The 25,181-nt window shown below is 44.3% G+C and overlaps 1 protein-coding gene across 1 annotated transcript in view; it reads left to right on the top strand.

The window, feature by feature from the left end:
- Positions 1 to 23,820, top strand: part of siah2l (seven in absentia homolog 2-like) — a 23,938-nt gene extending 118 nt beyond the window's left edge. Inside the window, exons 1-3 of the mRNA XM_079248202.1 lie at positions 1 to 359; positions 17,000 to 17,179; positions 21,161 to 23,820. The exon at positions 1 to 359 is cut by the window's left edge and continues 118 nt beyond it. Coding sequence (XP_079104328.1) covers positions 1 to 359; positions 17,000 to 17,179; positions 21,161 to 21,532 — 911 coding nt within the window. The 3' untranslated portion in view covers positions 21,533 to 23,820. The remainder of the gene's footprint in view (positions 360 to 16,999; positions 17,180 to 21,160) is intronic.
- Positions 23,821 to 25,181: the final 1,361 nt, after the last annotated feature.

The following is a 25,181-nucleotide window of genomic DNA, read 5'->3' as shown; positions in this document are numbered from 1 at the left end:
AACACGGAGGGTCAGCGGGCGCTGCTTCTGCAGCCGCCGCGGCAGCAGTCGCCGCGGCAGCAGCAGCCGCCGGTGTGGGCTCCGTGGCCGGGTCGGGGTCTGCCGCTCCTCCCGCCGCGGGGTCGCTGCCCGCGGCCGACCTGCCCGGACAGCCCTCGGAGCTCACGGCGCTGTTCGAGTGTCCGGTGTGCTTCGACTACGTCCTGCCGCCGATCCTGCAGTGCCAGTCGGGCCACCTGGTCTGCAACCAGTGCCGGCAGAAGCTGAGCTGCTGCCCGACCTGCCGAGGCCCGCTGTCCCCCAGCATCCGCAACCTGGCCATGGAGAAGGTGGCCTCCACGCTGCCCTTCCCCTGCAAGGTAAACCCGCACGCAGGCACGCACGAGCGCTCCGCTTCACCGCAACTTCTTCTTCCTGGCACGGGCACGCGGGTGCGCGTGTCTGCTGACGTCAGAAGGAACCAAAACAAACGAAGTTCGGGTCCACATCGGAACCACCTGTCCTGTTCATGATGCGTTCACTGTCTGTCAGAAAGCAGAGGGGCTTTTAACTGGGAGTTTGCCTCATGGACAAACTGGTCAGGTTTATCTCCACCAGACCAGTAGCCAGGTGTGGGTTTACCTTCCCCAGACGGTCTGATCTCTGATTCCATTACACACACATTAAAGTTGAATTGAGTGAATTAGACTCCTGAAAGCCGAGTCGTGAGGAAGAGGAGGAGGAAGCAGGTTGTGGAGGTTTACAGTTAGAGTTCTGAGAGCAGATCCAGGTGAATGTTGATGATAAAATGTGCACCCGGAATAGGGTGGATTGCCCTCTCCGGGTTGGGAGTCAGGTCCTGCCTCAAGTGGAGGAGTTTAAATATCTCGGGGTCTTGTTCACGAGTGAGGGAAGGATGGAGCGTGAGATCGACAGACGGATCGGTGTGGCGTCTGCAGTAATGCGGACTCTGCGCCGGTCTGTCGTGGTGAAGACGGAGCTGAACCAGAAGGCGAAGCTCTCGATTTACCAGTCGATCTACGTTCCTACCCTCACCTATGGTCATGAGCTGTGGGTCGTGACCGAAAGAACGAGATCTCGTATACAGGCGGCTGAAATGAGTTTCCTCCGCAGGGTGGCCGGGCTCTCCCTTAGAGATAGGGTGAGGAGATCGGTCATCCGGGAGGAGATCAGCGTAGAGCCGCTGCTCCTCCGCATCGAGAGGAACCAGTTGAGGTGGCTCGGGCATCTGGTCAGGATGCCTCCTGGACCTCCCTGGTGAGGTGTTCCAGGCACGTCCCTCTGGGAGGAGACCCCGGGGAAGACCCAGGACACGCTGGAGGGATTATATCTCTCGGCTGGCCTGGGAACGCCTCGGGATCCCCCCCGCAGAGTTGGCAAATGTGGCTGGGGAGAGGGAAGTCTGGGCTTCCCTGCTTAGGCTGCTGCCCCTGCGACCCGACCCCGGATAAGAAGCAGAAGATGGATGGATGGGCGCTTTCACTGTTATAAAGATGGACAAACTATCTCTAAAGATGCTGGAACAACGCCGCGTCTGATTTATTTAGATTTAGCAGTGAAAAGAACACAAAAACAAATATTAACTCTAAAAGTCAAGCCTGCTGAATGTGAAGACTTATTCATATGAATCTTTTCTCAGCAGTAAAATGTTGTCGCCTGACATACGTGATTTTATTTTCATTACATTCCCTCTGTGTGGAATATGGCATTAGCTTTGCTGAACACAGCCGGCGTAGCTGCTAATGTCAGACCTGACAGAGGTTTTCCTTCCTGCTTCTGATCCTGACTCAGGTTTTTGCACCTGGTTCTGATGGAAGTCTCTCTTCTTAGTCCGGGTTTTGATGGAGGCTAAAAGTTCTGGTACTCCTGGCCGGTTTTCTAGTGCAGGTCTGGATGAAGCCTCTCCAGGAGCTGGAGGTGAAATAACAACAACATAAAGACTCTGAAACTTTGTGTATATTTAATATAATTTAAGCAATTTGCTCATCTTCCTACTCATCCTCATTTACATTTCAAACCCCAAAAGTCTAATCTGGATGCAGACACACTTCCCCCGCCCCCTGCAGCCAGATGGACAGACCACTGCCGCTCTGAATGTTCCTGAATCTCTGTTTGTTGTGCAGATGTCGTGGTTAGCGTGCGTTGTGGTTAGCGTGCATTGTGGTTAGTGTGTGTTGTGGTTACCAGCTGTTTTGGTTAGCATACGTTGTGGTTAGCGGCCATTGTCGTTAGCATGCGTTGTAGTTAGCGGCCGTTGTGGTTAGCATACGTTGTGGTTAGCCGCCGTTGTGGTTAGCATACATTGTGGTTAGCATACATTGTAGTTAGCATGTGTTGTGGTTAGCGGCCTTTGTGATTAGCATACGTTGTGGTTAGCGGATATTATGGACAAGACAGTGATTGGCCCAGTTATGCAGACGATACACAACTTTGTGTCTTTGTCACCAGACGACTGTAGTCCAGCAGATTTAGAACACGTTCACATCGGCCTTTCCGAGTCCATTTGCTGGGAAAGTCACGTCGTTTGGGGAAATGTGAACGCACCAAACGAATTCTGATTCGGAACAAAGAAGCGACTCGGTCTGCCTACAAACGCAGGTCTCGGTCTGTTTCAAGCGGACCAAATACAGGAAGTGGACTACAAAAAGTCCCTTCCTGCATGTGGTGTAGCACTGCATTGTGGGTAAATCCATAGCGATGGCGTTAAGGATCCTCTGCCTGGTCTGGTGTTCATACTGCGTCCAATGTTGCAGTGGATTTCTGCAGTATACTTGCATAAGACACAATAAAAACCCAAAACAGCCATAGTTTTGTCTCCATGTTTAACTGTGGCCTCATTTATCAAATGACTACAGGTGGCGTACGTACGGAAAACAGGAAAAGCAGCAAAAATAAACTTTCTGGTTTCTAAAGCAGCACGTCCCACGCCTGTTTCGCTTTATAAATCAGGATCAACACAAAATTTCACCACGTGAGGGAACATCTTTTCACACCCACATGTTGGCTATAAAAGATTAGGCGAAGACGGTTCAGCAGGAAAAAACAGAAATTTTCTGGAAAATGAGGAAGAAATTCTAATAGATAATGTTGTAAAATGTAAAAGTATTTTATCTGGTGGAGACGGGATGGACATCACCACCACCAGAAAGACAGAGGAGGTCAGCAGGGGACAGATGCTGTCAGCGTCTCATCAGACCGCCGGACTTATCCAGAAAGGACAAATAAAGTGGTCACACAATAAAATGTAGGGAGAAAGTGCATCTTGGTCCATTTTATTCTCAACTACGATCAGGGTGTGATTATTTTTCTCTCTGCAGTTTCCTCTCCTGCTGTCTTCAGCTGCTAATCGAGCGTCTCTGGCGTTGCAGCGCTGTGCTGTAAACTCCTCCCACAGCCGCTTTGCTTTCATTCAGACACTGTTGCCAACTTGGAGACTTTCTCTCTAAATCTGGAGACTTTTTTTGTTAAAAGCGACAAATCTAGCAGCTTTTACTGGAGTTATTAGAGACTTTTCTGGTGTTTTGGCGACTGACTTGAAGGCACATATTGTTCTGCAGTTACTGTAAGGAAGGAGCAGCGGGAGCCTCTCCCGTCCTAAAGCACTCCCAGGCGGCCAGTCTCAGTGTTGTTCTATTCTATTCTATTCTATTCTATTCTATTCTATTCTATTCTATTCTATTCTATTCTACAGTCATTTAGCAGACGCTTTTATCCAAAGCGACTTACATATGAGTGAGAACAACAATCAAACAACAGTCAAAATGATCGTGATTATAATTTTTGCCATGATCGAGCAGCCCTACATAGTTAATGGTTGACATTTTACATGGTGGAGGAACAATATCAAATGCGGGTTTTTTTTTGGTTTTTTTTTTGCAAATGCTGTTCATTTACAACATTCTGTGTGAAAGTAAATATTTGATTTTGAACAAATGTGTCTAATTTCACACGGTTTCTTTTTTATTTTCTGGCTTTGATGTTACCATTTCCCGTTTCTCCAGATTTTGTGCGCGTACGCTAAGATCAGACTTGGCGTAGAGGTAGGGACATTTTACCGCCAAGTCGTGGTTTTATAAATCCCAAACGTTGACGATACGCCAGGTTTTGTGCAACAGCTTTAGAAATGAGGCCCCAGGTCTGGAACCCGGAGACTGGGCCACCAGGTCTGGAACCCGGAGACTGGGCCACCAGGTCTGGAACCCGGAGACTGGGCCACCAGGTCTGGAACCCGGAGACTGGGCCACCAGGCCTGGAACCTGGAGACTCGAAGACCAGGTCTGGAACCCGGAGACTGGGCCACCAGGCCTGGAACCTGGAGACTGGGCCACCAGGTCTGGAACCTGGAGACTCGAAGACCAGGTCTGGAACCCTGAGACTGGGCCACCAGGTCTGGAACCCTGAGACTGGGCCACCAGGCCTGGAACCTGGAGACTCGAAGACCAGATCTGGAACCCGGAGACTGGGCCACCAGGTCTGGAACCCTGAGACTGGGCCACCAGGCCTGGAACCTGGAGACTCGAAGACCAGGTCTGGAACCCGGAGACTGGGCCACCAGGTCTGGAACCCTGAGACTGGGCCACCAGGCCTGGAACCTGGAGACTCGAAGACCAGATCTGGAACCCGGAGACTGGGCCACCAGGTCTGGAACCCGGAGACTGGGCCACCAGGTCTGGAACCCGGAGACTGGGCCACCAGGTCTGGAACCTGGAGACTCGAAGACCAGGTCTGGAACCCGGAGACTGGGCCACCAGGTCTGGAACCCTGAGACTGGGCCACCAGGTCTGGAACCAGGAGACTCGGACACCAGGTCCGGAACCTGGACACAGACCATCATTCTGCCGTCAGGATGCTGGACAGGTCAGGTTAAAAACAACACGCTCACTGGCCTTTTGGTTGAATGGCTCGTTCTGGTGCCATGTTAATATTTTCAACCAATCTCCATCCGGGACACCAGGAAGAGCTGTTGCATCTTTTTGTTGTAGCTAATGGGGGATCTGAAGAATCCATAGACTTAAGTCACAAGTCACCTTCATCCGTACTCTGAAAACTATAAAAACACCTCTTTTCATACACATCGCACTAAAAACCGTCTCCAGCTGTGAATTTAACCCACCTGGTCCACCTGAGGACAGCTGGTCCCCACAAACCACCCTGTAACTCGCGATCCTCAGAAGTCACGTAAACAGGAATGTGTGTGTGTGTATGTGTGTGTGTGAAGGGTCGTTGACAGATGCTGAGAGGAGGAAGAGGAGGAGGGTCACACTCGGCTGATTGGTACTCTCCCCCTTTTCTTTCGCTCTCCTTCTATCAGCTTCCTTTGTCCCCGCCCCCACCGTGCGCACGTGTGTGTGTGTGTGTCGCGCTGCAGCAGCTGTGTTTTTCTGCCTGAGTCAGAGAGAGAGAGAGAGACTTTAACAGAGAGGAGAGAGAGTTGCTGTGTGTGTTGTGGTATTTTCCGCCAGTCGCTCAGACGGACACACGACACACGGCCGCCACGCGTGTTTAGCTTACGGGTTTGGGGGGGATTCGTTGTTTTTGCACCACAGAAGAAGAAGCAGGTTGATTTTATTTTTCTTCTTCTGGTGCTGCAGAGAGAGAGAGAGAGAGAGAGAGAGGTTCAGCTGCATCACTACTGCGTCTCTTTAGATCCACCAGGAGCTGGTACGTGTGTGTGTGTGTGTGCTGATTGATTATTGATTGGTCATAGCTTTGATGTTTGTTTACCCTCCTATGTTTATCCTCCTTCTATGTGCGATCGGTGGCTGCTGAGTGACCTGACAATAAGATGAATGGGATTGTTGATTCACTTGATGGTTGCTTGTTTTCATTGATTAATCAGCTTATTGATTATTATCTGATGATGACGATGATGAAGGCTTCACTTGTTCTGTGAGTCCAACAGCAGAACAAACAAAACCAAAAAAAAGAATCTGGATTTTTTTTTTTTTTAGAGCAGCAAGAGCTACTGGGATTTATTTTATTTTATTTTATTTTATTTTAATTTAATTTTATTTATTTATCACATAATTTCACATTTGAATTCCAATTTATTTAAAATATTTATATATATTTTATATACGACAGAATTAACTTGATTATGCATTTATTTATCCATGCTATTAATAATTCATTCTCACTTTTATTCTCATGTCTTTTACTTTATTTAAATATTAAATTGATTATTATTTATTTAGACTGATGTATTTTAATTTTTTAATATCATCCATATTCTTCTGCTAACCTACATTAAAATAAGAAATTTTTACTCTTTTAAATTTATTTGTTTATTCTGGTTTTTATGAGGATTATTTTTGTTTTCAGCCTTTAACTATAAAGTAAGTGAACCCATATTTAAACATATTTAATGGAGCAAAGTCATCTAAAATAAATGTAAATATAAATCAATCTGTTAATTTAATAAGCAGATTCATCAATAATGAATTGAGAAGTGATGCTGATTCATTTACAGGTTTATAGTTTTGATCTTTTTCAGAGCATCAAACTTAAAAAACTTAAAGTTGCTGCTGATGTTTTATATTTTTCTCCTTTAAACTCCTCACAGCTCTTTGTGTTTTCACTGAATTCATGACTAAATTCATCAATAATGTAAAACTTTCTTCTCTTTCCTGGATAAAACAGATTCATCAGGTGTTTAAATCTGGATAAACCATTGACAGAAAAGTTTTAATTAGTTATCTTAAATAAATTTCAGTTATTCAAAGTAACAAAAGAAGTTTTAGGGTGAACCGATTCACTTTTAATCAATTCACATGCAACAAATTTACTTTGATTTGTTATTTTTTGATTTATGTTTCCACATAAATACAATCTAGCAGAGACTAACTGAAACTGACTGGAATCTAAATGAATATAAAGGAGCCGCTGAATGAGAAAAAAAACCTTGAATGGCAAAACAATCAATGAAAATCCTGATAATTATCAATTAATAGAATCGTAGCATCCTGAATCGTAGTCTGTACAACTTGTGCAGTACCTCAGGTGGCTCAACCCTGATCAATTTCAGGAGCTTTCACAATAAAAAGAAAACAAAATGGCTAAAAACAACTAAAACGCTGTAAAATCGGCCATTTTTAGGCCACACCCACTAAGAGATGAGTTCAGGAATCGACACGGAACAAGAATTTTGGAAACCTAAAAGCAAAGCAAATAAATCTAAACAACTTTTTTTTTTCTTTTTTTAACAAACTAAACGTCTGAACCGATGACATCACAACACCAACTTTACCCTCACCTGCAGGTATAAACCTTCCATGATGTGGAAAATGTCGGCAGAATCGCAGAATCAGGCAACAAGAATGAAATATCGTGGAATTTTCTCACACGAGACTAAACTTCACTCCCAGTTCTGTTCCTGTATCTACGTAAATGGCGATGTCCGTTTCGAATGTTGTCGTACATCTCCATCTGTTACGTTGCCATGACGGAAAGTCGGTTCATCCTCTAGAGGGCAGTGCTGGGTTCAGTTCTACATTCTGACCCCAGCTGGTAGCTGTAACCAAGCGGCAACCTTCGGTGGTTAAAAGTAAGGCTATGCGGAAGTGCATAAAACTGCAGTTCCCCCTTCATCCACTAGGGGCTGCAAAACAGAGCAAATCCCTATAGACTCCCATGTTAAAAAGACCAACTTCACAGCAGAAATAAGCATGTTTACAGCAGGAATAAACATGTTTACAACAGAAATAAACATGTTTACAGTCTGGTTCAAAAATCCATTTTAGGTTTAATAGGTCAGGTTTACCTTCATGACAACTGTGGGGGGGAGTGAATTTTTTTCTACAACGCCCGTTTAAAAGTAATTTAATCTCGAAATTCGGCATATTTAGGGGCGTGTCCTTTTGATTGACAGGTACCCGATCTCCCGCTTCAAGTCAGAAGAACATAGAACGACCGTGGTTTTTAGCCGGTTAACAACGTGACTTAGCTTTAGCCCGCTTACCTCCATTAGTTGGTTAGCTCCTGTTATCTCCGGGTTAGCTCAGTTAGCTTTTAGCTACAGAAAGCTCGGAGTTCACTAGAGGTCAATCATCCACCATGACGCTCACAGCCCCCCTCTCAGCTCCACCTCTTTGCCCATATTTGTATTTTCCGGGCGAGACGACACGCATGCTCCTGCCAAGATGGTGATGGTAGGAACCGCCCACCGAGCTTCAATTGAGCTCTTCAGAAACCTACGGGTGACGTCACGGAGTCTATGTCCATCTCTTTATATACAGTCTGTGGCCGTAACGCACGTAAGTTGTTTACAACCGTCTGAAAAAAGAAAAGAGAAGAAAATCAAAATTTTTTATTTTATTTTCTACTAAACTCATAAGGACGCTTTATCTGCCGGTTTCTGCGTCGTCTTCTTCCTGCTCCTCCTCCTCTTCTTCTCTGGTTTGTTGCTTTCACTGGTTGTGTGCCAGCTGTACAACTCAACACTGCCCCCTGGTATTTCCGGCGGTATTGCTCCACTTTCTGCGTCAAGTGACTGAAGGCTAAGCTCTTTAAAAATGAACAAAATTACGCCTGCTGGTAACAAATCGTCCGTCTGCGTATCCGTCATCTGCATCCAGCGTAAAAAGTCTCCACGATGTCTGAAAATGACGAGCCGTCACCCGAACTGGTTGGAAGTTTGCGACAACTTGGAAACAAAAACACGGAAATTAGTGAAGGAATGAAAGTTTTCACCAGGCAGGGCGGAAGCGTCATGAAAGCGTCATGAACGAGAAGGAAAACGACTTCAGTTCGACTCGCCTCCAGTCTTAGAACTGACGCGTGAACACAAAACTAGCCGTTAGCTCATATCTAGAAACTGCTACGCCTCCATGCAGCTGCACTGGTTTGAATCCCGGCATGGAGCTCTGTTATCCAGCATTTGTGCTAGAAAGGAATATGGAGCTGAAATTATAACAGCATATGAAAGTAAACATATTTTCCTGGTGAACTGTTAACATTTGATCCATTTATCACGATTCGATTGCCATGTGTGGAGAACACTCAATTGAGGCGGGAAAACGTGAAGAACACACAGTTGAGGCGGGAAAACATGGAGAACAGAGATTTTATTCCACAACTTGCAATACAAGCTATGGAATAAAATCATTTAAAAAAAAAAAAAAAAAATTATAGCTTTTTATATTACAATATAAAACATTTTTAAACAGTGAAATAGACAACTAATCAAAAAATTTATGCTTAAATAAGTAAAAATAAGATTAAGATTAAAATTATATATCAAGGTGTTTGTTTCAGATGGGATTGAAAAAATGTATTTATATTTAATATTTATTGAAATTGATTTACAATAAAAACAAAAAAAACAAAACAAATGACCCCAAATGTTTTTGAGAAAATAGTTCCCAGTTTGTGTTTTCATGAGAAAGAAAAATCTGGAACATCAGCAGAGCCTGACATGAGAAATAAACTCCAGCGGCTGTTTTCTGATAAAGTTTTTACATAATTTTAGTTTCTGTTTACAGAAAATGAGCCAATCAGAGTGTGTGGACGATAAAAGAATTCATACTGTAACCGACCTCAGGTTTTACGTGACCGTGCAGGAACCTCTCGGCTACGTGATCCAGCAGAACAGTCTGAACAGCTGCTGCTGTCTGCTTATGGACGGCAAGCCAGATGGGACAAACACTTTTTACAGCAGTTGGAGAGTGAGCCAACGTCAACTCTGGTTCTTGCTGCAGGGTCGGAGAACCGAACGGAGTTCCTCCCTTGTTGTTTTACACCCTGAAATTCCTCCAGATTTGTTAAATGGTTTGGCGATATTCTGGAACCCGTTGGCCGATTCTGATCGGCGACGTTTAGCCTTACTGGGAACGTCCACGAAGCCCAGCGGAGAGCGACGGTGCTCCTGGGGGGCGTGGCGGCGCTCCTGGTGGAACCAACGGGTATCGAGTAATGATGTCAAATTGCTAACATAATGCTAAACGTTAACAGAGCAAAGTGTAGCTTCTTCTCGAATCAGCATCCCGCATCTGCATGTGACGAGATATTCGCTGTGTGTGTGTGTGTGTGTGTGTGTGTGTGTGTGTGTGTGTGTGTGTGTGTGTGTGTGTGTGTGTGTGTGTGTGTGTGTGTGTGTCAGGCCTGCCGCTAGCAATTATTTCTATCACAGGTAATCAATATGTGACCTGTTTAAAGTCTTTTTAGCTCATTAACAGTCCGCAGGGCAGAAGTTTTACTTCATGATCAAAGCCGGGGTAGGTAATGTTTGGGAGCTAGCAAGACCTTATCTTGGCCCCTCCCTCTATATGGGCTCCTCCTCCGTCTAGGCTCCTCCCTTTATGTTGGCTCCTCCCCCTCTGGTTTTGCTCTTTGCGTGATCCGAGGCTTTTTTCTCACCTCTACCAAGCATGTTTTTACCGACGTTTATCTGTTTATATTCAGAAAGTTCTGGATGGATTTTCATGAAATTTTCAAGAGTTGTTGGAAATGTTAAAAGGAAGAACTTATTTAATTTTGGTGGTGATCTGGATCACCATTTGGATTCAGGGACTTTTTAAAGGCAGTGGTGGAGGTTTGCGCTCTCCGAGCGTTTTTCTAGTTCGCAGCTTTTTCCACCAACGGTTTTCTCTTTCTCGGCTGTTTAGCGGGAGGAGGCAAACAAACCGAGAAATTCTTCCTGCATTTTCTCAGCCATGTTTGCCTTCAGAGTTTGAGGGGTCTATATTTTCTATATAACTATATTTCTTATTGTTCATGATGACAGAATGTATAGACTACTATCAGGACGAGGAACCACTTCACCCAGAGGAACATGTCTCAGAGAGACGTTACCTGCCCCGGCTTTAAACGCTCAGACAGAAGCTCAGAAAGTCACGTTGTGGACTAATTTCCTCCCATTGGGCTCGTCGTTGCAGCTGTGGATGTTGTGTCCGGCCTCCTGCCTGCCTCTCCTCAGGGAGCTGGCTCAGTGGCGCTGCCTGCTGGGTTGGCATCGCCACCACGGAGTCGGGTCGGTTGGTCCCGCTGAGCTGACGGCTCACACCAGCCAGCAGCAGGGACCCGAGGCCAGAGCCCGGCGACCTGTCGGACGCACCAAACCACTGCTGGGGAGCCAGGTGAGTCTGGAAGACCGCAGTGTAAAAGATTTCCTGTTCGCTGTAAGAAGGAACTAAACGTCTCGCTAGCGAGTTAACCGTGGTCGCTGGCGAAGGCTACTTCCAGCTGAGACGCAGATTATAAATATGGCTGCACGTATTTATCCAGACATCATCATGATTCTACAGTTATCGCGATCTCTGTGTTTAAAGCAGGATAGATCCAGGAAATACGCTGTCAGCAAGCTGTGGTGTGAAAATACAAGTCCAAATCCCTTTTCTTAGACCCCCCACCCCAGCCTGAAGCCTCTAAAGCTGCGAAACAAGCTAGTCTTGTTGGCGAAGAAAAAATGGCAGCTGATGGGCGTGTCGGTGCATCTGGTAAGAACGGGTTGGGTAAAATGATCGGATGCTGTGTTTTCCGTCTGTTCCACAGGTGAAGAAATATTTTTATTTTTGTGTTCGAGCATTGAATTAACTGGTTAGAATCGCAGCATGAAGGCAGTGGAGTAAAATAAAACTGGTCCTACCACCAGCGCTTGTTCCAGTTCAGGGTCGCTGGGAAACTGGAGCGCATCCCAGCTGCCATCAGATACACCCTGGACATCATAACCTCATCTTTCTCATTTACTCCATTCCTTTATCTCCACCCACTTCCAAGCTACACCCTGTTGAATTCTTCATGTCGAAATTTGATATTTACTTTGGAAAACGCCGACGTCTAAAGGGTTAAGTGAGCTAGGTCCTTCTTCTTTGCATGATGGAGCTTGATCCTGCATATTTCAGAATGAACTATGTTCACAGGGATTTCTAGAAGTCCATGCAGAGATTTTCAGTAGAGAATCATGTCTGCTGTAAATGTAGCTCTACTGGAGGGAAGATTGTCCCCAGCCTACAGAGATTCCTCCTAATTCTCAGATATTGTGCAGCGTATGCGGTGGAATCCTCAAAGTCTGAGGAACATTTTCCTGACACATGTCTGCTTTTGTTGCGGACGGTTGCCAGCATCCAGCCTCGTCCCTTGCATACAGAGATTCCTTCTGCTTCTCTGAACATTGGATATCGTGCACCGTAGATGGAGTCGTTTTCTGAAATAGTTCGACAATGTTTAGAGCCAGATTGTCTCAGACTCTGGTGCATTAACTCCCATTTTCCATCGATCGGTCAAACAGACTGGACAGGTTTCCTCCCAGTTTAAAAGGTTTAGTGTGGGGGTGGGGGGCGGGGTGTCTCTTTACCTCTGATTCATTTACCAGCCGTCTCACCGCCTCTCTCAGCCCTTTTAGCCTGATTGGTATCGACCGCTGCAGGCGGACATGCCGTCCCTGCTGGCCTCCGGTGAATCTGATCTGCTCCAGTTCCTGCATCGGACTGGTTTTAAGCTGCTCCAGTTTATAGACGGCAAACAGATGTTGCCCATCTGGCAGCCATGTTTTTATTTGTGGATTTTTGAGCTTGTTTGTGTGACGTTGCTTCTGAAGAACGACACAACGTTCATGCAGGACCTGCAAAACGATGCCTCAGAATGGAAGTCTGTTGCCATGGTAACGCATATCTGGATGTGTGTTCGGAGATGGTGGTTGGCAGAGAGACTGGAAATATGTTTCATACACACAAAACACCTGTTTCTTGTTTTGGTTTGTATTTTATTTAACATTTCAATTATAATTTGGGTCATATCAGTCAGATTGTTGGACATATCAAGTTTCCATGGGGATGAAGGTCCTGCTAGTTTCCATGGAGATGAAGGTCCTGCTAGTTTCCATGGGGATGAAGGTCCTGCTAGTTTCCATGGGGATGAAGGTCCTGCTAGTTTCCGTGGAGATGAAGGTTTTATAGTGAAGTTTTCCCATAAATATGTTCGTCTTCATGTCTTTCTGGGTCCTCGTGGTGTTTCTAAGATGAATGTGGGTATGACCCTGGATTCTCCTGACTCCTCCTCATCATCATCATCATCATCATCATCATCATCATCATCAGCCAATGGCTTCCTGAGATATTTACACCTGGAAACCTGCTCATTTGTGATGCAAGCTTTTGGTTTTCTTTCATGAATGTCTCTACAAGCAGCACATTTTTCTGTTTGTTAAAAAAAAAACAACAACATTTTACTTCGAAATAAATATTAAAACTTTATATAAATATATGCAAACATTACCCATCGCGTGCCTCCTGCTTTAGGGCTGGATATATTCCACTAAAGTATAACGTTAACATGTACTTATACTAACGTATAACGTTAACATATACTTATACTAAAATATAACAGTAACATACACTAAAGTATAACGTTAACATATACTAAGGTATAATGTTAACATATACTAACATATAACGTTAACATATACTAAAGTATAACATTAACATATACTAAAGAATAACGTTAACATAGACTAACATATAACGTTAACATAGACTAACATATAACGTTAACATATACTAACGTATAACATTAACATATACTTATACTAACGTATAACGTTAACATATACTTATACTAAAGTATAACGGTAACATATACTTATACTAACGTATAACGGTAACATATACTTATACTAAAGTATAACATTAACATATACTAAAGAATAACGTTAACATAGACTAACATATAACGTTAACATATACTAACGTATAACATTAACATATACTTATACTAACGTATAACGTTAACATATACTTATACTAAAGTATAACGGTAACATATACTTATACTAACGTATAACGGTAACATATACTTATACTAAAGTATAACATTAACATATACTAAAGAATAACGTTAACATAGACTAACATATAACGTTAACATATACTAACATATAACGTTAACATATACTAACGTATAACGTTAACATATACTAATGTAGAACATTAACATATATTTATACTAACATATAACGTTAACATATACTAACGTACAACGTTAGCATATACTTATTCTAACAATAACGTTAGCATATACTAAAGTATAACGGTAACATATATTAACGTATAACATTAACATATACTTATACTAATGTATACTCGCTGCAAACAAAGCATGTTGCAGCCAAATTATTCATTACTGGAGGCCACCACTAGAGGGCACTAGTGTAAAGGTCAATGCACTGGTAACGTCATATTTTAACAAAAGTTTATTAGTCTGTCGCTAACTGTTAGATATGAGTGTTTGTCGCTGCAACGAGGAGGAACGATTATAAAACATGTTGCAAACGGGGACCGAGACTCTTCCTAACTATCTCGGTACTATAGCACCTCGTGTACCCAACACATTACCTCGTGCCTAAGCGAACCTACAGTCCATCATGCGGACGCATTACCAGCGGCAACAGCCTCAAATTCTAAACAGTGAATCTAAAATGATGCGCAGGACAAGTTTCTGTCTGAAGATTAAAATAAAAATTAACCATTTATCAGTAAAATCTGACATTTAAACATTCCAGATCAAGGCTTGTTGAAAGAAACGGCAGCAGAAGGCGCTACAGACTCCGTCCGCTGGTGACAACGACACATTCTTTCATTATTTTAGCCTTGAAAACGGAAAACAAGGCAGTGAAATTTCATATTCTGGTTTTCCTGGAAGCTGCTGCTTCTCAGGAAGCCTCTGCTGAGTTTTGACCTGCTGCTTATGAATAATTAATCAGGTGAAGAAGCTCCTGCTGGGCCGTTAGCTCGATTCCTCGCAGCGTTTTTCTTTCCTTTATGATGATCAGATGATGATTCAGCTGTCGGTAGACGTCTTTCAGGGAACATCGGGACCATATTTAAACTTGCTTTCTTACAGTAAGAGCCTAAATTTAGGTGCGATTTGTGGGTATCGGCCGGCTTTCAGTCATTCATCTGGTCAGTAATAATTTACCCACATGTTCAGCTTCAGGGATTTTTGTTTCTTTGAAGGAAATATTTTTAGGTATTTAGTCAAGTATATTTTGGTGTCATACATGTGTGTTTTAGCAGTCACCTGAGCCACTGGTGGGGACCAAATATAGATAAATAAGTTTTCCCACCTGGTCCAGGGCAAATCATAGACTGTAAAAGATGGGCGGAGCCTCCGTGACATCACCCGTAGGTTTCTGAAGAGCTGAATTGAAGCTCGGTGGGCGGTTCCTACCATCACCATCTTGGCAGGAGCATGCGTGTCGTCTCACCTGGAAAATACAAATATGGACAAAGAGGTGGAGCTGAGAGGGGGGCTGTGAGCGTCATGGTGGATGATTGACATCGAGCGAACTCTGAGCTTTCTGTAGCTAAGAGCTAACCGAGCTAACCCGGAGATAACAGGAGCTAACCAGCTAACGGAGGTAAGCGGGCTAAAGCTAAGTCACGTTGCTAACCGGCTAAAAACCGCGATTGTTCTATGTTCTTCTGACTTGAAGCGGGAAATCGGGTACCTGTCAATCAAAAGGGAACGCCCCTAAATATGCCGAACTTTGAGATTAAATTACTTTTAAACGGGCGTTGTAGAAAAAAATTCACTCCCCCCCACAGTTGTCATGAAGGTAAACCTGACCTATTAAACCTAAAATTGATTTTTGTACCAGGCTGTAAACATGTTTATTCCTGCTGTAAACATCTTTATTTCTGCTGTAAACATGTTTATTTCTGCTGTAAACATGTTTATTCCTGCTGTAAACATGTTTATTTCTGCTGTAAACATGTTTATTTCTGAATCATTGTGCTGAACTTCAGGTGTGTTGGACCAGGTTCTCCTGGTGCTTCTGACTGATTTTCCCTGATTTGTCCCATCGGGACATTGACCGGATCCATGTGGTTCTGGTCCCGTGGAGGTTCTGGGTCGGTCTGCTGCTGTAAATAAGGAATGTGTCACCGGATCGGAACAAGCAGGCTGGATTACATATTTATGAGTAAAACGACTCGCTGAGGTTCCTCATCTGTCTGACGTCCAGCTGAACGGTTATACCGTAGACCGGTCGGAACCATAGACTCGTCAGAACCGTAGACCGGTCAGAACCGTAGACCGGTCGGAACCGTAGACCGGTCAGAACCGTAGACTGGTCAGAACCATAGACCGGTCAGAACCGTAGACCAGTCAGAACCGTAGATCGGTCTGAACCACCAGTTTGCTGCTTCTGCCTGCATTAGTAAGCTGGTTCCATCTGCCAGTTGAAATGCAGAAATGAAAGACTGGTTTTAAACTGGTGAGATAAAAAACATCTTCCAGTCTGTTTTTCTGCTCATCGTTGGAATATCCAGGACTGGAAGGTCCAGTTTCTGGGGTGAGACCGGTTCTGGTTCGGGTCCCACGGTTCACCGAGACCGGTTCCGGTCCGGGTTCCGCGGCTCTGTGAGACCGGTTCCAGTCCAGGTCCCGCGGCTCTGTGAGACCTGTTCCGGTCCACATCCCGCAGTTCAGCGAGACTGACGGTCCGATCTGCCTTTTCCATCAGCTCCAGTTGCTTCCCGTCTCCATGGAAACGGGAGTAAATAATTCATCCTGATTGGGTAAATCTTGAGTGGAGCTGAAGGACGAATAATTTCTTCATTTTTTAAATTTTTAATCCACATTTTGACGTAAATGTTTTCAGACAGCCGGCGGTGGAGACGCCTCGCCGTCCCGAAGCCATACCAGCCAATCAGCAGGCAGCGTCTGCACAAGGCCAGATGCTGTTATCGCCACAGCTATGCCGCCCCCCCCCCCCCCCCCCCCCCCCCCCCCCCCCCTCCTGCTCATGTTTATGGATGTTTTCTCTCAGAAACGACTTCTTCAAACCTCATTCCCCATCTTCCTCCTCGAGGAGGAGGAGGTAAACGTTGGTCGTCGTCATGGAGACGACGGGTATGCCCTCGTAGAGCAGGACCGTCCTCGCCACGACTATCCGGAACATTCCGGCTGTGTTTATGCATTTCTTCTTTGTGTGTTTTAAAGATGGAAAAGTGATGTTCAGCGGGTCTGTGTGGGGGGTAACTCCATCCTCTCTGTCCCTCTGCAGTATTCCTCCGCCGGCTGCCTGCTGTCTCTCCACCACAGCGAGAAGCCCGACCACGAGGAGGTGTGCGAGTTCAGGCCGTACACCTGTCCGTGTCCTGGAGCTACCTGCAAATGGCACGGCTCGCTGGAGGCTGTCATGCCTCACCTGATGCACGCTCACAAGTCCATCACCACGCTGCAGGTCAGAACCAGCGGGTCCGGCGGGTCTAGGGACGACGGGCGGGTTTGGCCGGTGCGTTGAGCCGGGTTCTTACTGGGTTCTGCGTTACTGGGAAAATGTTGTCAGACAGAGGAACCAGTTGACCTGGTGGGGCGGAAGCAAACATCATGAGATCAGGAAGGGTTTGGTCATGATGGGAAACTGGGAATTCCCACGTGGAGCGAGGGCAATGTCGAGCTGGTTCTGGGTCCATCCTGGTACAGGGAGGAACTAGTCCAGGATCTGAAGCTGGACCGCTTCAGATCCTGGACTAGTGGACGTCCATGGGACAGTCTGAGGATCTGCAGCTAGCTGCTAGCATGAAGAAGCAGAGAAAAATCTGCCAATCAGACCCTCAGCTATGGTTGCCATGGTGAAGCAGCAGTGACAAAGTGATGCTGGCAACCGGCTTCTCTGATTGGCTGATTGTGTTTCTGTCGGATGTAAATATTGATGAAAATCCACCTCAGTTTGAAAACTAAAACCGCCGGACAGAACGTTCCCGTTGACGTTGATTCCGATAAAAACTGCGGCGCAAGTCATAGTCAGAGTGTGTGAGTGTGTGTGTGTATGTGTGTGTGTGTGTATGTGTGTGTGTGTGTGTGTGTGTGTGTGTGTGTGTTCGCCATGAGCCTGATCACTCACCCCCCCACGCAGTCACAACCGCCGCTCGCCAGAGGGCACTACTGCCACTGACAGAGAACCACAAATTCAGTCCCTCACTGTTAGCTGTAACTTCTTCTTTGTGGCTTTGGCAGGAAAAAAAGAATCCAGATTACGTGTCTATGGTAAAGGATGATGTTTGCTAAACATTCGAACAAACAAAAGTCAGTCAACCAACCAAACTGTCTCGTATTTCTGTCCCTGCCGGATGTGGCTCATCCTATGAAATAGGGCTGCAACGATTCTTTGACAAAGTCGACAATAAAATTCATCGACACGAAATTTCATTGTTGACGCGTCTATTAGAAATGTCCGTAACGGCTTTGCTGATAAAACACTGCGCCTGGCAACTTAACACCACGGCTTTTCAGACAGTATAAGAACTGTAAACACCTGTATCGTATTATCTTTAACGTTAATCTGGGATCCAATGTCTGAGTGACGGTGGGTGTTTATTATTAATTTGCTATGTCCTTAGACACCTCGAGGCGCCACCCAGCCCTAAATTTGTTATACGGTCAGGCAGGGAATACCGTAATATGACAATGATATTTGTCTAATAACAGATAACCATCAGTCTCAGAATATGCTTACCGCAAGTTCTCATCAGGGGGAAGAAATCACTTCTCAAAGAGTGATCACACTACCATGACTTCTTAAAATATAACACACTTTATTAAAAACCACACCGGTTAAAATCATTAGGCACAAAAGAAATTATTCATCTAAACCAGAAATAGCGTCAGCAAGCATCAAATAATGAATTAGCCAAGATGAGAGAGAGAGAGAGAGAGAGAGTATGAAGCTCGAGCTGAGTCAACAGCAAAAATGTAGAATAAAATTTACCAAAGCTAAGTTATGTAAGCAGTTTACATGCTTGGACAACTAGGAAGGTTGGAAAGATGGCAAGTCTAATGAAATTAACTAGTCTTCTATCAGGGTAGACTATCAGGCGGATACCGCGTGGGGTGGATTTAAAAGGGCAGTTTTAGGAGTCAGAACACACTAGATCCTCTGCTTACTGAGGCACCAGCTTGTGATCGGAGTCAGAGCAATAATGGGTCAGCTTTACTTCAGCGCACGGTGGTCGGGAACCCAATCCGCTTGAAGCCACTAGACAAGAATCCAGTGGTCGGCCTGAGACCGCCTGAAACCGCCTAGTTCGACGTCTGAAGCTGGACCCAACTCCGAAAAGAATCCACGGGTTGCGGGTGCCGGCAAAGTCCGGGGATCGTTGAAAAAAGTAACGTGCAGGTCGTCCGTACGTCAGTGATCAGTCTTGGGAAGGCCGGAGTGTGACTTGATATCTCAGAAACAAAAAATTGTTCTGCCAGAATTGAATGAGTTTTCTGGTGCTAAACGAGTCGAGCAAGCGGATTTACTGTAATAAAAAAAACGCAAACACGGCGCCGGACGAACAAAAACAGGACAAAAAGCAAACACACAACCAAAAACAAAAGAAGAGTAAATAAAGAGCCATGGGCAAAACGAACGAAGAGTAAAACAAACAAAGAGAAGAAGAACAAGAGGATGAAAAAACCTAAAGAGAAGTGCTAGTTCCGGGAAGACACGCAGTTAAATTTGCCGGCGCTCTGGGGCGGACTTTAGATTATCCAATCAGAGCGCAGGAACATGGCATCTCAAAGTTCGGTCAAAATACTAAGTTCTTAGGGAATTAAACTTGACATTTTTTTAACCTCGAAACATATCGGTAAAAACCATTTATAGATGAGAAGAAGTGTAAAGGATTTTTATAACAATGACCATTGCAAACAGTTTTGCTGCTGTCAAGGGAAGAACGGTTTGTTAGCAGGTTCAAGACATTTTAATTACATTTCATCAATGATTTTCACTTTCCACAGACCTGGTGGGTCAAGAAATCATTTCCACACAACAAGTTCTTACTTTGAGTCAGAGTCGTTAATAACAACAGCATATAATGTTAATCACTGGGTATTTAATCAGCCTGAAATGCATATCTCAACCTGTTCGAGGGTGTCTGCTAGATGGCGCCATTGCTCCATCCAAGGAATCACAGAAATTAACTAACTTGCTAACTTCTGTGGATTTCACATCTGAAAAACGGTTAAAGTCTTGGATTAATTTAGAAAGGAAGAGTCCATTTATCCAGGTGTACTGAGGGTGCATCCAGGATTTTATACAGTTTTAGAGTTCAGAGCTTAAAGGTTCTGCTCTGGAATCTGGTCTTTGTGTGCTGTGGATACAAAGGGACCTCCTGGGGTGACGGACAACAGGCTCTGATCAGAATCAAAAGGGTGCCACAGTCTGTCTATGTAGACATTTCCTTCCAGGAACAAGATAAAACCAGCAGGGTTCCTGGTTTAATGTCGGGGTCTGTCTACGGTTTGAGATGAATCTGAATTTTACGGCTTCCATGGATCTCTGTTTCGGAGACATGTGGATGGACTTCCTTTGAGGTAGAAAATCTGATTGTGGGGTTAGTTCAGCTTTGGGAGTTTGCTACACATCAGGTAAATGACTCAGGAAGTGCAGGGGGCAGTATGGTCATTTTGTGCAGCGTCTTCTTAACCAACGAAGAAGAACTCAAGACCGATGGCAGCACACCTAAACAGTCGAGTGAAAACAGCTTTAGACCTCATGTTTCAGAAGTTTGGGAGTTTTTCCAGCTAAACAACCTGTCCAGAAAGGTGAAATGTGTCGTCTGCCACGCAGAGTTGACGTACCACGGCAGTCACGGTTTCTGGGGGCATTCTGGATAGGTAAGTTAGCATTACCGGGTAGTTACGTAGTTTTGTCGTACCTGTCAGGTTTCCTGTTTTGGCCCAGAAACCTCAATTTTTAAGGGGTCTTTGCCACACCTTCCCGGATTTGTTTCCTGGAAATTTCCCAGATTATGAAACGGGGAGAAAATAAACCGACATGAGGTGACAAATCTCTGTAAGCTTATATTTGATATTCAACTGGTTCAGGAGTCATTTTACTAAAGAACATCATGTTGTGACTGACTGGGAATCAGGGGGACATTCATATGATGCTGATGGAGAGAGTGGGGTCAAACATACTGGAGCCTGGACAAAAAGCTGCATCACCTGGAAGCACAGATGGTGGGTGTGACAGAAATAATCGGCACTAATCAACTAATCGACCATTAAAATTATCGTTAGTTGCGGCCCTACTACGAAACAACTGAACTGAACTGAAGGCCTCCAACGTGGTTGCCATGGTTTCAGGCAGTATCCTTATGAATCAGCTGATTCAGCAAAGCTTCATGACTGAGCCGACAAGTCTGATAGTCCTTCTTGTCCTCTCTGTCTACAGGGGGAAGACATCGTCTTCCTGGCGACGGATATCAACCTCCCGGGCGCCGTGGACTGGGTGATGATGCAGTCGTGCTTCAGCCACCACTTCATGCTTGTCCTGGAGAAGCAGGAGAAATACGAAGGCCACCAGCAGTTCTTCGCCGTCGTCCTGCTCATCGGAACCCGGAAGCAGGCTGAAAACTTCGCCTACCGCCTGGAGCTCAACGGCAACCGGCGCCGGCTCACCTGGGAGGCCACACCGCGCTCCATCCACGATGGCGTGGCGGCCGCCATCATGAACAGTGACTGCTTGGTGTTCGACACCTCCATCGCGCATTTGTTCGCAGACAACGGGAACCTCGGGATCAACGTCACCATCTCCATGTGCTGAGAAGCCGAGCAGATCGGTTTCAGCCCGGTTTACCTAGCGTCTGGTTCTCTGGCGGCGGGGACGCTAAACGCTCCGCGGGGCCTGTCACCCAACCGTCTGCGCTGCTGGAGACGCGTTACGAGGACGCATTACGAGGACGGAACCGAACCGCTCGTCACTTTGTCCTTTAAGAGACGAATCCAAATGACGAGCATCTCAGAGGCTTCGGTTGTCCGGAGAGTTGGACTGGTCAGAGCCGAGCCGAGCGGTCCGGTACCGTCAGGTCCGGTCGGACTTCCTGTTTGCTGCTCTCCGTAAACTACGACTGTTTCACCCCAACCTGCCGTTCAGGAAGGGACCGGACAGCTTTACGTTATTCTACTGTCACATAAAACCTAAACACGAGTTCAGGAATCTGTTTGAACCGTTCAGAATCTGGTCTTTATTGATTATTAATTGGTTATATTTGTTGTTTCATCTGCAAGGAAAGATACAATATACTGAATTTTTTCTTTGAACAAAGGTGCAAAATACCAAAGATATGTTTTCTTGTCACGTGCAACAAAGAAAAGCGTCAAGTTCTAAAATGCTGCAAACAAAATATAAAAAGATCAGAATCAGGTTTTTTTATCGACACATCTGCAGATAAACGCTGTGCTTGCAGCTCGATGTTGTCTGAATCAACATACTAACTTCCACTTGGTTGTAAGACATTAAGTATGACTTTGTTTAATCTGTTTTTATTTTTTAGGCCTTTTCTAAAAACTAAAAAATATAAATATCAGTAAAACATGTTGCTATTAACTGGTTAGTTCCACCAGAGGGGGGCGCTAGAAGTCCGGTCTCCACGCTGATCGTAGTTCAGAAGAAGTAATTGTGATCGCTGGCGGGGAAAGGGGATGAGTAAACACCGAGGTGTAAAAGAACAACTGTGGTGGACATCCACAACAGGAAAAGGGAAGAAAGCTTTTTTTGGGAATTACTTTTATCTCTGCGAATGTCTGGAATAAAATCTCACATCAGGGAAGATCCCGATCAGCATCAGACATGTTGACTAATGTTTGATAGCTCGGACCAGAAACCGCTGGCAAGTCGGGACAAATGCTAATGTACGTCCAATTTGTGAAGCTGGCATAAAAAGAATCTCACAATTTAAGCAAATCAGTGTTCTCATCCTGTTTTTATGAACTGAATTTTCTCACCAGCTCACGACGTGCGAACACATCAAGAAAGTGAAGCTAATGCGGAGAGTCTGTCAAACGGCCACCAGGGGGCGACTCTTGTTGAAGCATCAGATTATGTCCAAGTTTATTAACGTTAAATAGTTTATTCATCAAATATTTTAAGTGATATTTTCTCATGAGTTTATGTCTTGATTACCAAAATAGTTTTTATTTTGGAGTCAAATCAGAAGATAATTTAAACAATCTGTCGCATCTGCATAATCTGGATCTAAACATGCTAAAGTAATGACCTGCATGAATAAATCATAATGGTTTTTACACGCGACCTGCCATCTACAGATGTTAAGAGGGGTTGTATTAAATATCCAGAAAGATTAATGATGAACTGGAAAATGAGTGAACTTCAGGTAATCTATTTACAGCTAGCTGCTAGCAGCTAATGCTAACATCTCCGACTCCTTCGCCGATGTTTTTTCCTTCGATATCTTTCATATGACACTCGTGTTTTCTGTACCTGAAAATGTAAATGATGAAAGTTTTTGCTTCCAGATGTGTTTAAAATCCGTTTTCAGGACTGAATGTTTGGACGTATAACCAGTAGTTATGGATGCAATAAAAACAATAAACAACATTTTTTCCTGAACAGCAACAATAAAACATCACAGAACGCGATCAGTAGAAATAAGTCAGTCACTAATGTGTGAAACTTTAGATATAAACAGGAAAAAACCTTTTTGTTTACAGCTTCTCGGGTGATGTTTGTAAAATTTTCTGTTATATTTGATAATAAATGATTGATTATCAGATTAACCGGTTCAGAAAATAACAGACTTTTAATAAATGTTGAAGTAAATAAAAGAAATGCTGTGTTGTTGCTCCAAATACTCGACATCTTCAGGAAAATCTGAATTATTTTGATATTTATTTTAATGGTCTGATGGGAAGACCAATTCTGTGGTGGGTGACTGTCCAACAACAGTGTTTTTGATTGGTTCGTCTCATCTTGGACACTCGCATTCCTCCTCCTGCAGCCGGTTGAGCCGCCAGCGCCTTACTTTTCTACCACAACCCTCCTCTTCATTCTTTCTGAAGCAGTTTTGGTGCTGATGTGCTTTTCTCAGTAAAAAGATTCAACCGCAGAAACGTGTTCATTTTCATGTGTTTCAGCCCAGCAACACGCCACAGACTCGTGTCGATGTCTTCATTTAAACATCCGTCATGATAAAATCGTAGAAGCAAAACGCCGCCGACCACAATGAACAGAAAGAAAACACCAGACATCCATGGTGTTTCCTCCTTGTTGCTTCACCGTTTTCACCTTTACAGCAAAACCATGTGGTTCACATATACATTCACATGTGAATCACATGTACAAACGTAGTTTTGGAAGGATTTCATCTGATCCACATGTGAATTACATGATTATCACATTCTTCAGATATGATTCACACATGTGAACCATGTGATTTGCATGCTCTTCACATGAACCAAATGTGCTTTACATTAAGTTTCACATTCTTCACATGTGCCGACCACATGTTGAAATGTGAATCATGTTTTTCACATGTGGACTGCATGAAAATGTTCCAAAAACAGGTTTGCACAGATGTTTCACATGTGTATGTACATGTGAAAGTAAGGACATCCATCTAAAACTGACACAACATGCAGCAAATAAATTCATCAAAAAATGTTGCCTGAAAACGATTGTCAGTTTGATCAAACAATACAATGGAAATCCGACACGCTGAACACGCAGTGTTTGGATTCAGAACGTTGTGAGCCTTCTTTTTCCAAGCTAGCTTCCTCGTCCCTTACTGGCGGGTCGGTACAGTCGCTGGAAATGCGTTTTTTAAGTTATTACAGTTTTAAGAAAAAAGTCAAAGTCCTCTGCTATGTTTGTTTTAGGGCTAGCTGTAATTGTAGAAGATATAAACTGACATTGAAGGGAAATTATGCTAACAATCTTCACTAAGTCTGTTTTAATGCTAACGACAGGGAACAAAACACGAATATGTTGTTCTTAGCTGCTTATTTCTGATGACGGCCATGTTGATTATATGAAGCCTTAGTCCTTCAGTCCAGTTTTAGCTCCTGTTTCTTTAAGGACGACAACATGCTACCGTTTAGCTACGTTATCATGGGTATTGCGTGGGTTTTCTCATAAATTAACGCTACGTGTTCTTTGAGCTGCGATTTGAGGGTGACCAATAGGGGCCAGTGGAGGTACCAGTTTAACCAGTTGTAAAAATGATGCAGTTTTTCCAGCATTCTTAGTTTTACATGTAATCTACAATATTGTGGCAGCTGGATCAATCCAAGTATCGGTACTAATGTTGATGATACTGCCGTGTTAACGTCATTTTTTCAATGTGAAAACTTAAAAACTGTTAGAATTGCCATCGGTAAGGAAGATAAAGGGGTTTTTTTGTTTTGTTTTGCTGGAGTCATTTCGTTTCTGTGTAAAGACACCAAACTCAGCCTCG

The sequence above is a fragment of the Telmatherina bonti genome (genome assembly GCF_933228915.1).
Source record: "Telmatherina bonti genome assembly, chromosome: 10".
Lineage (NCBI taxonomy): Eukaryota > Metazoa > Chordata > Actinopteri > Atheriniformes > Telmatherinidae > Telmatherina > Telmatherina bonti.
Note: the sequence above shows the minus strand (reverse complement) of the source record. Positions and strands in the feature narration are given on the sequence as shown.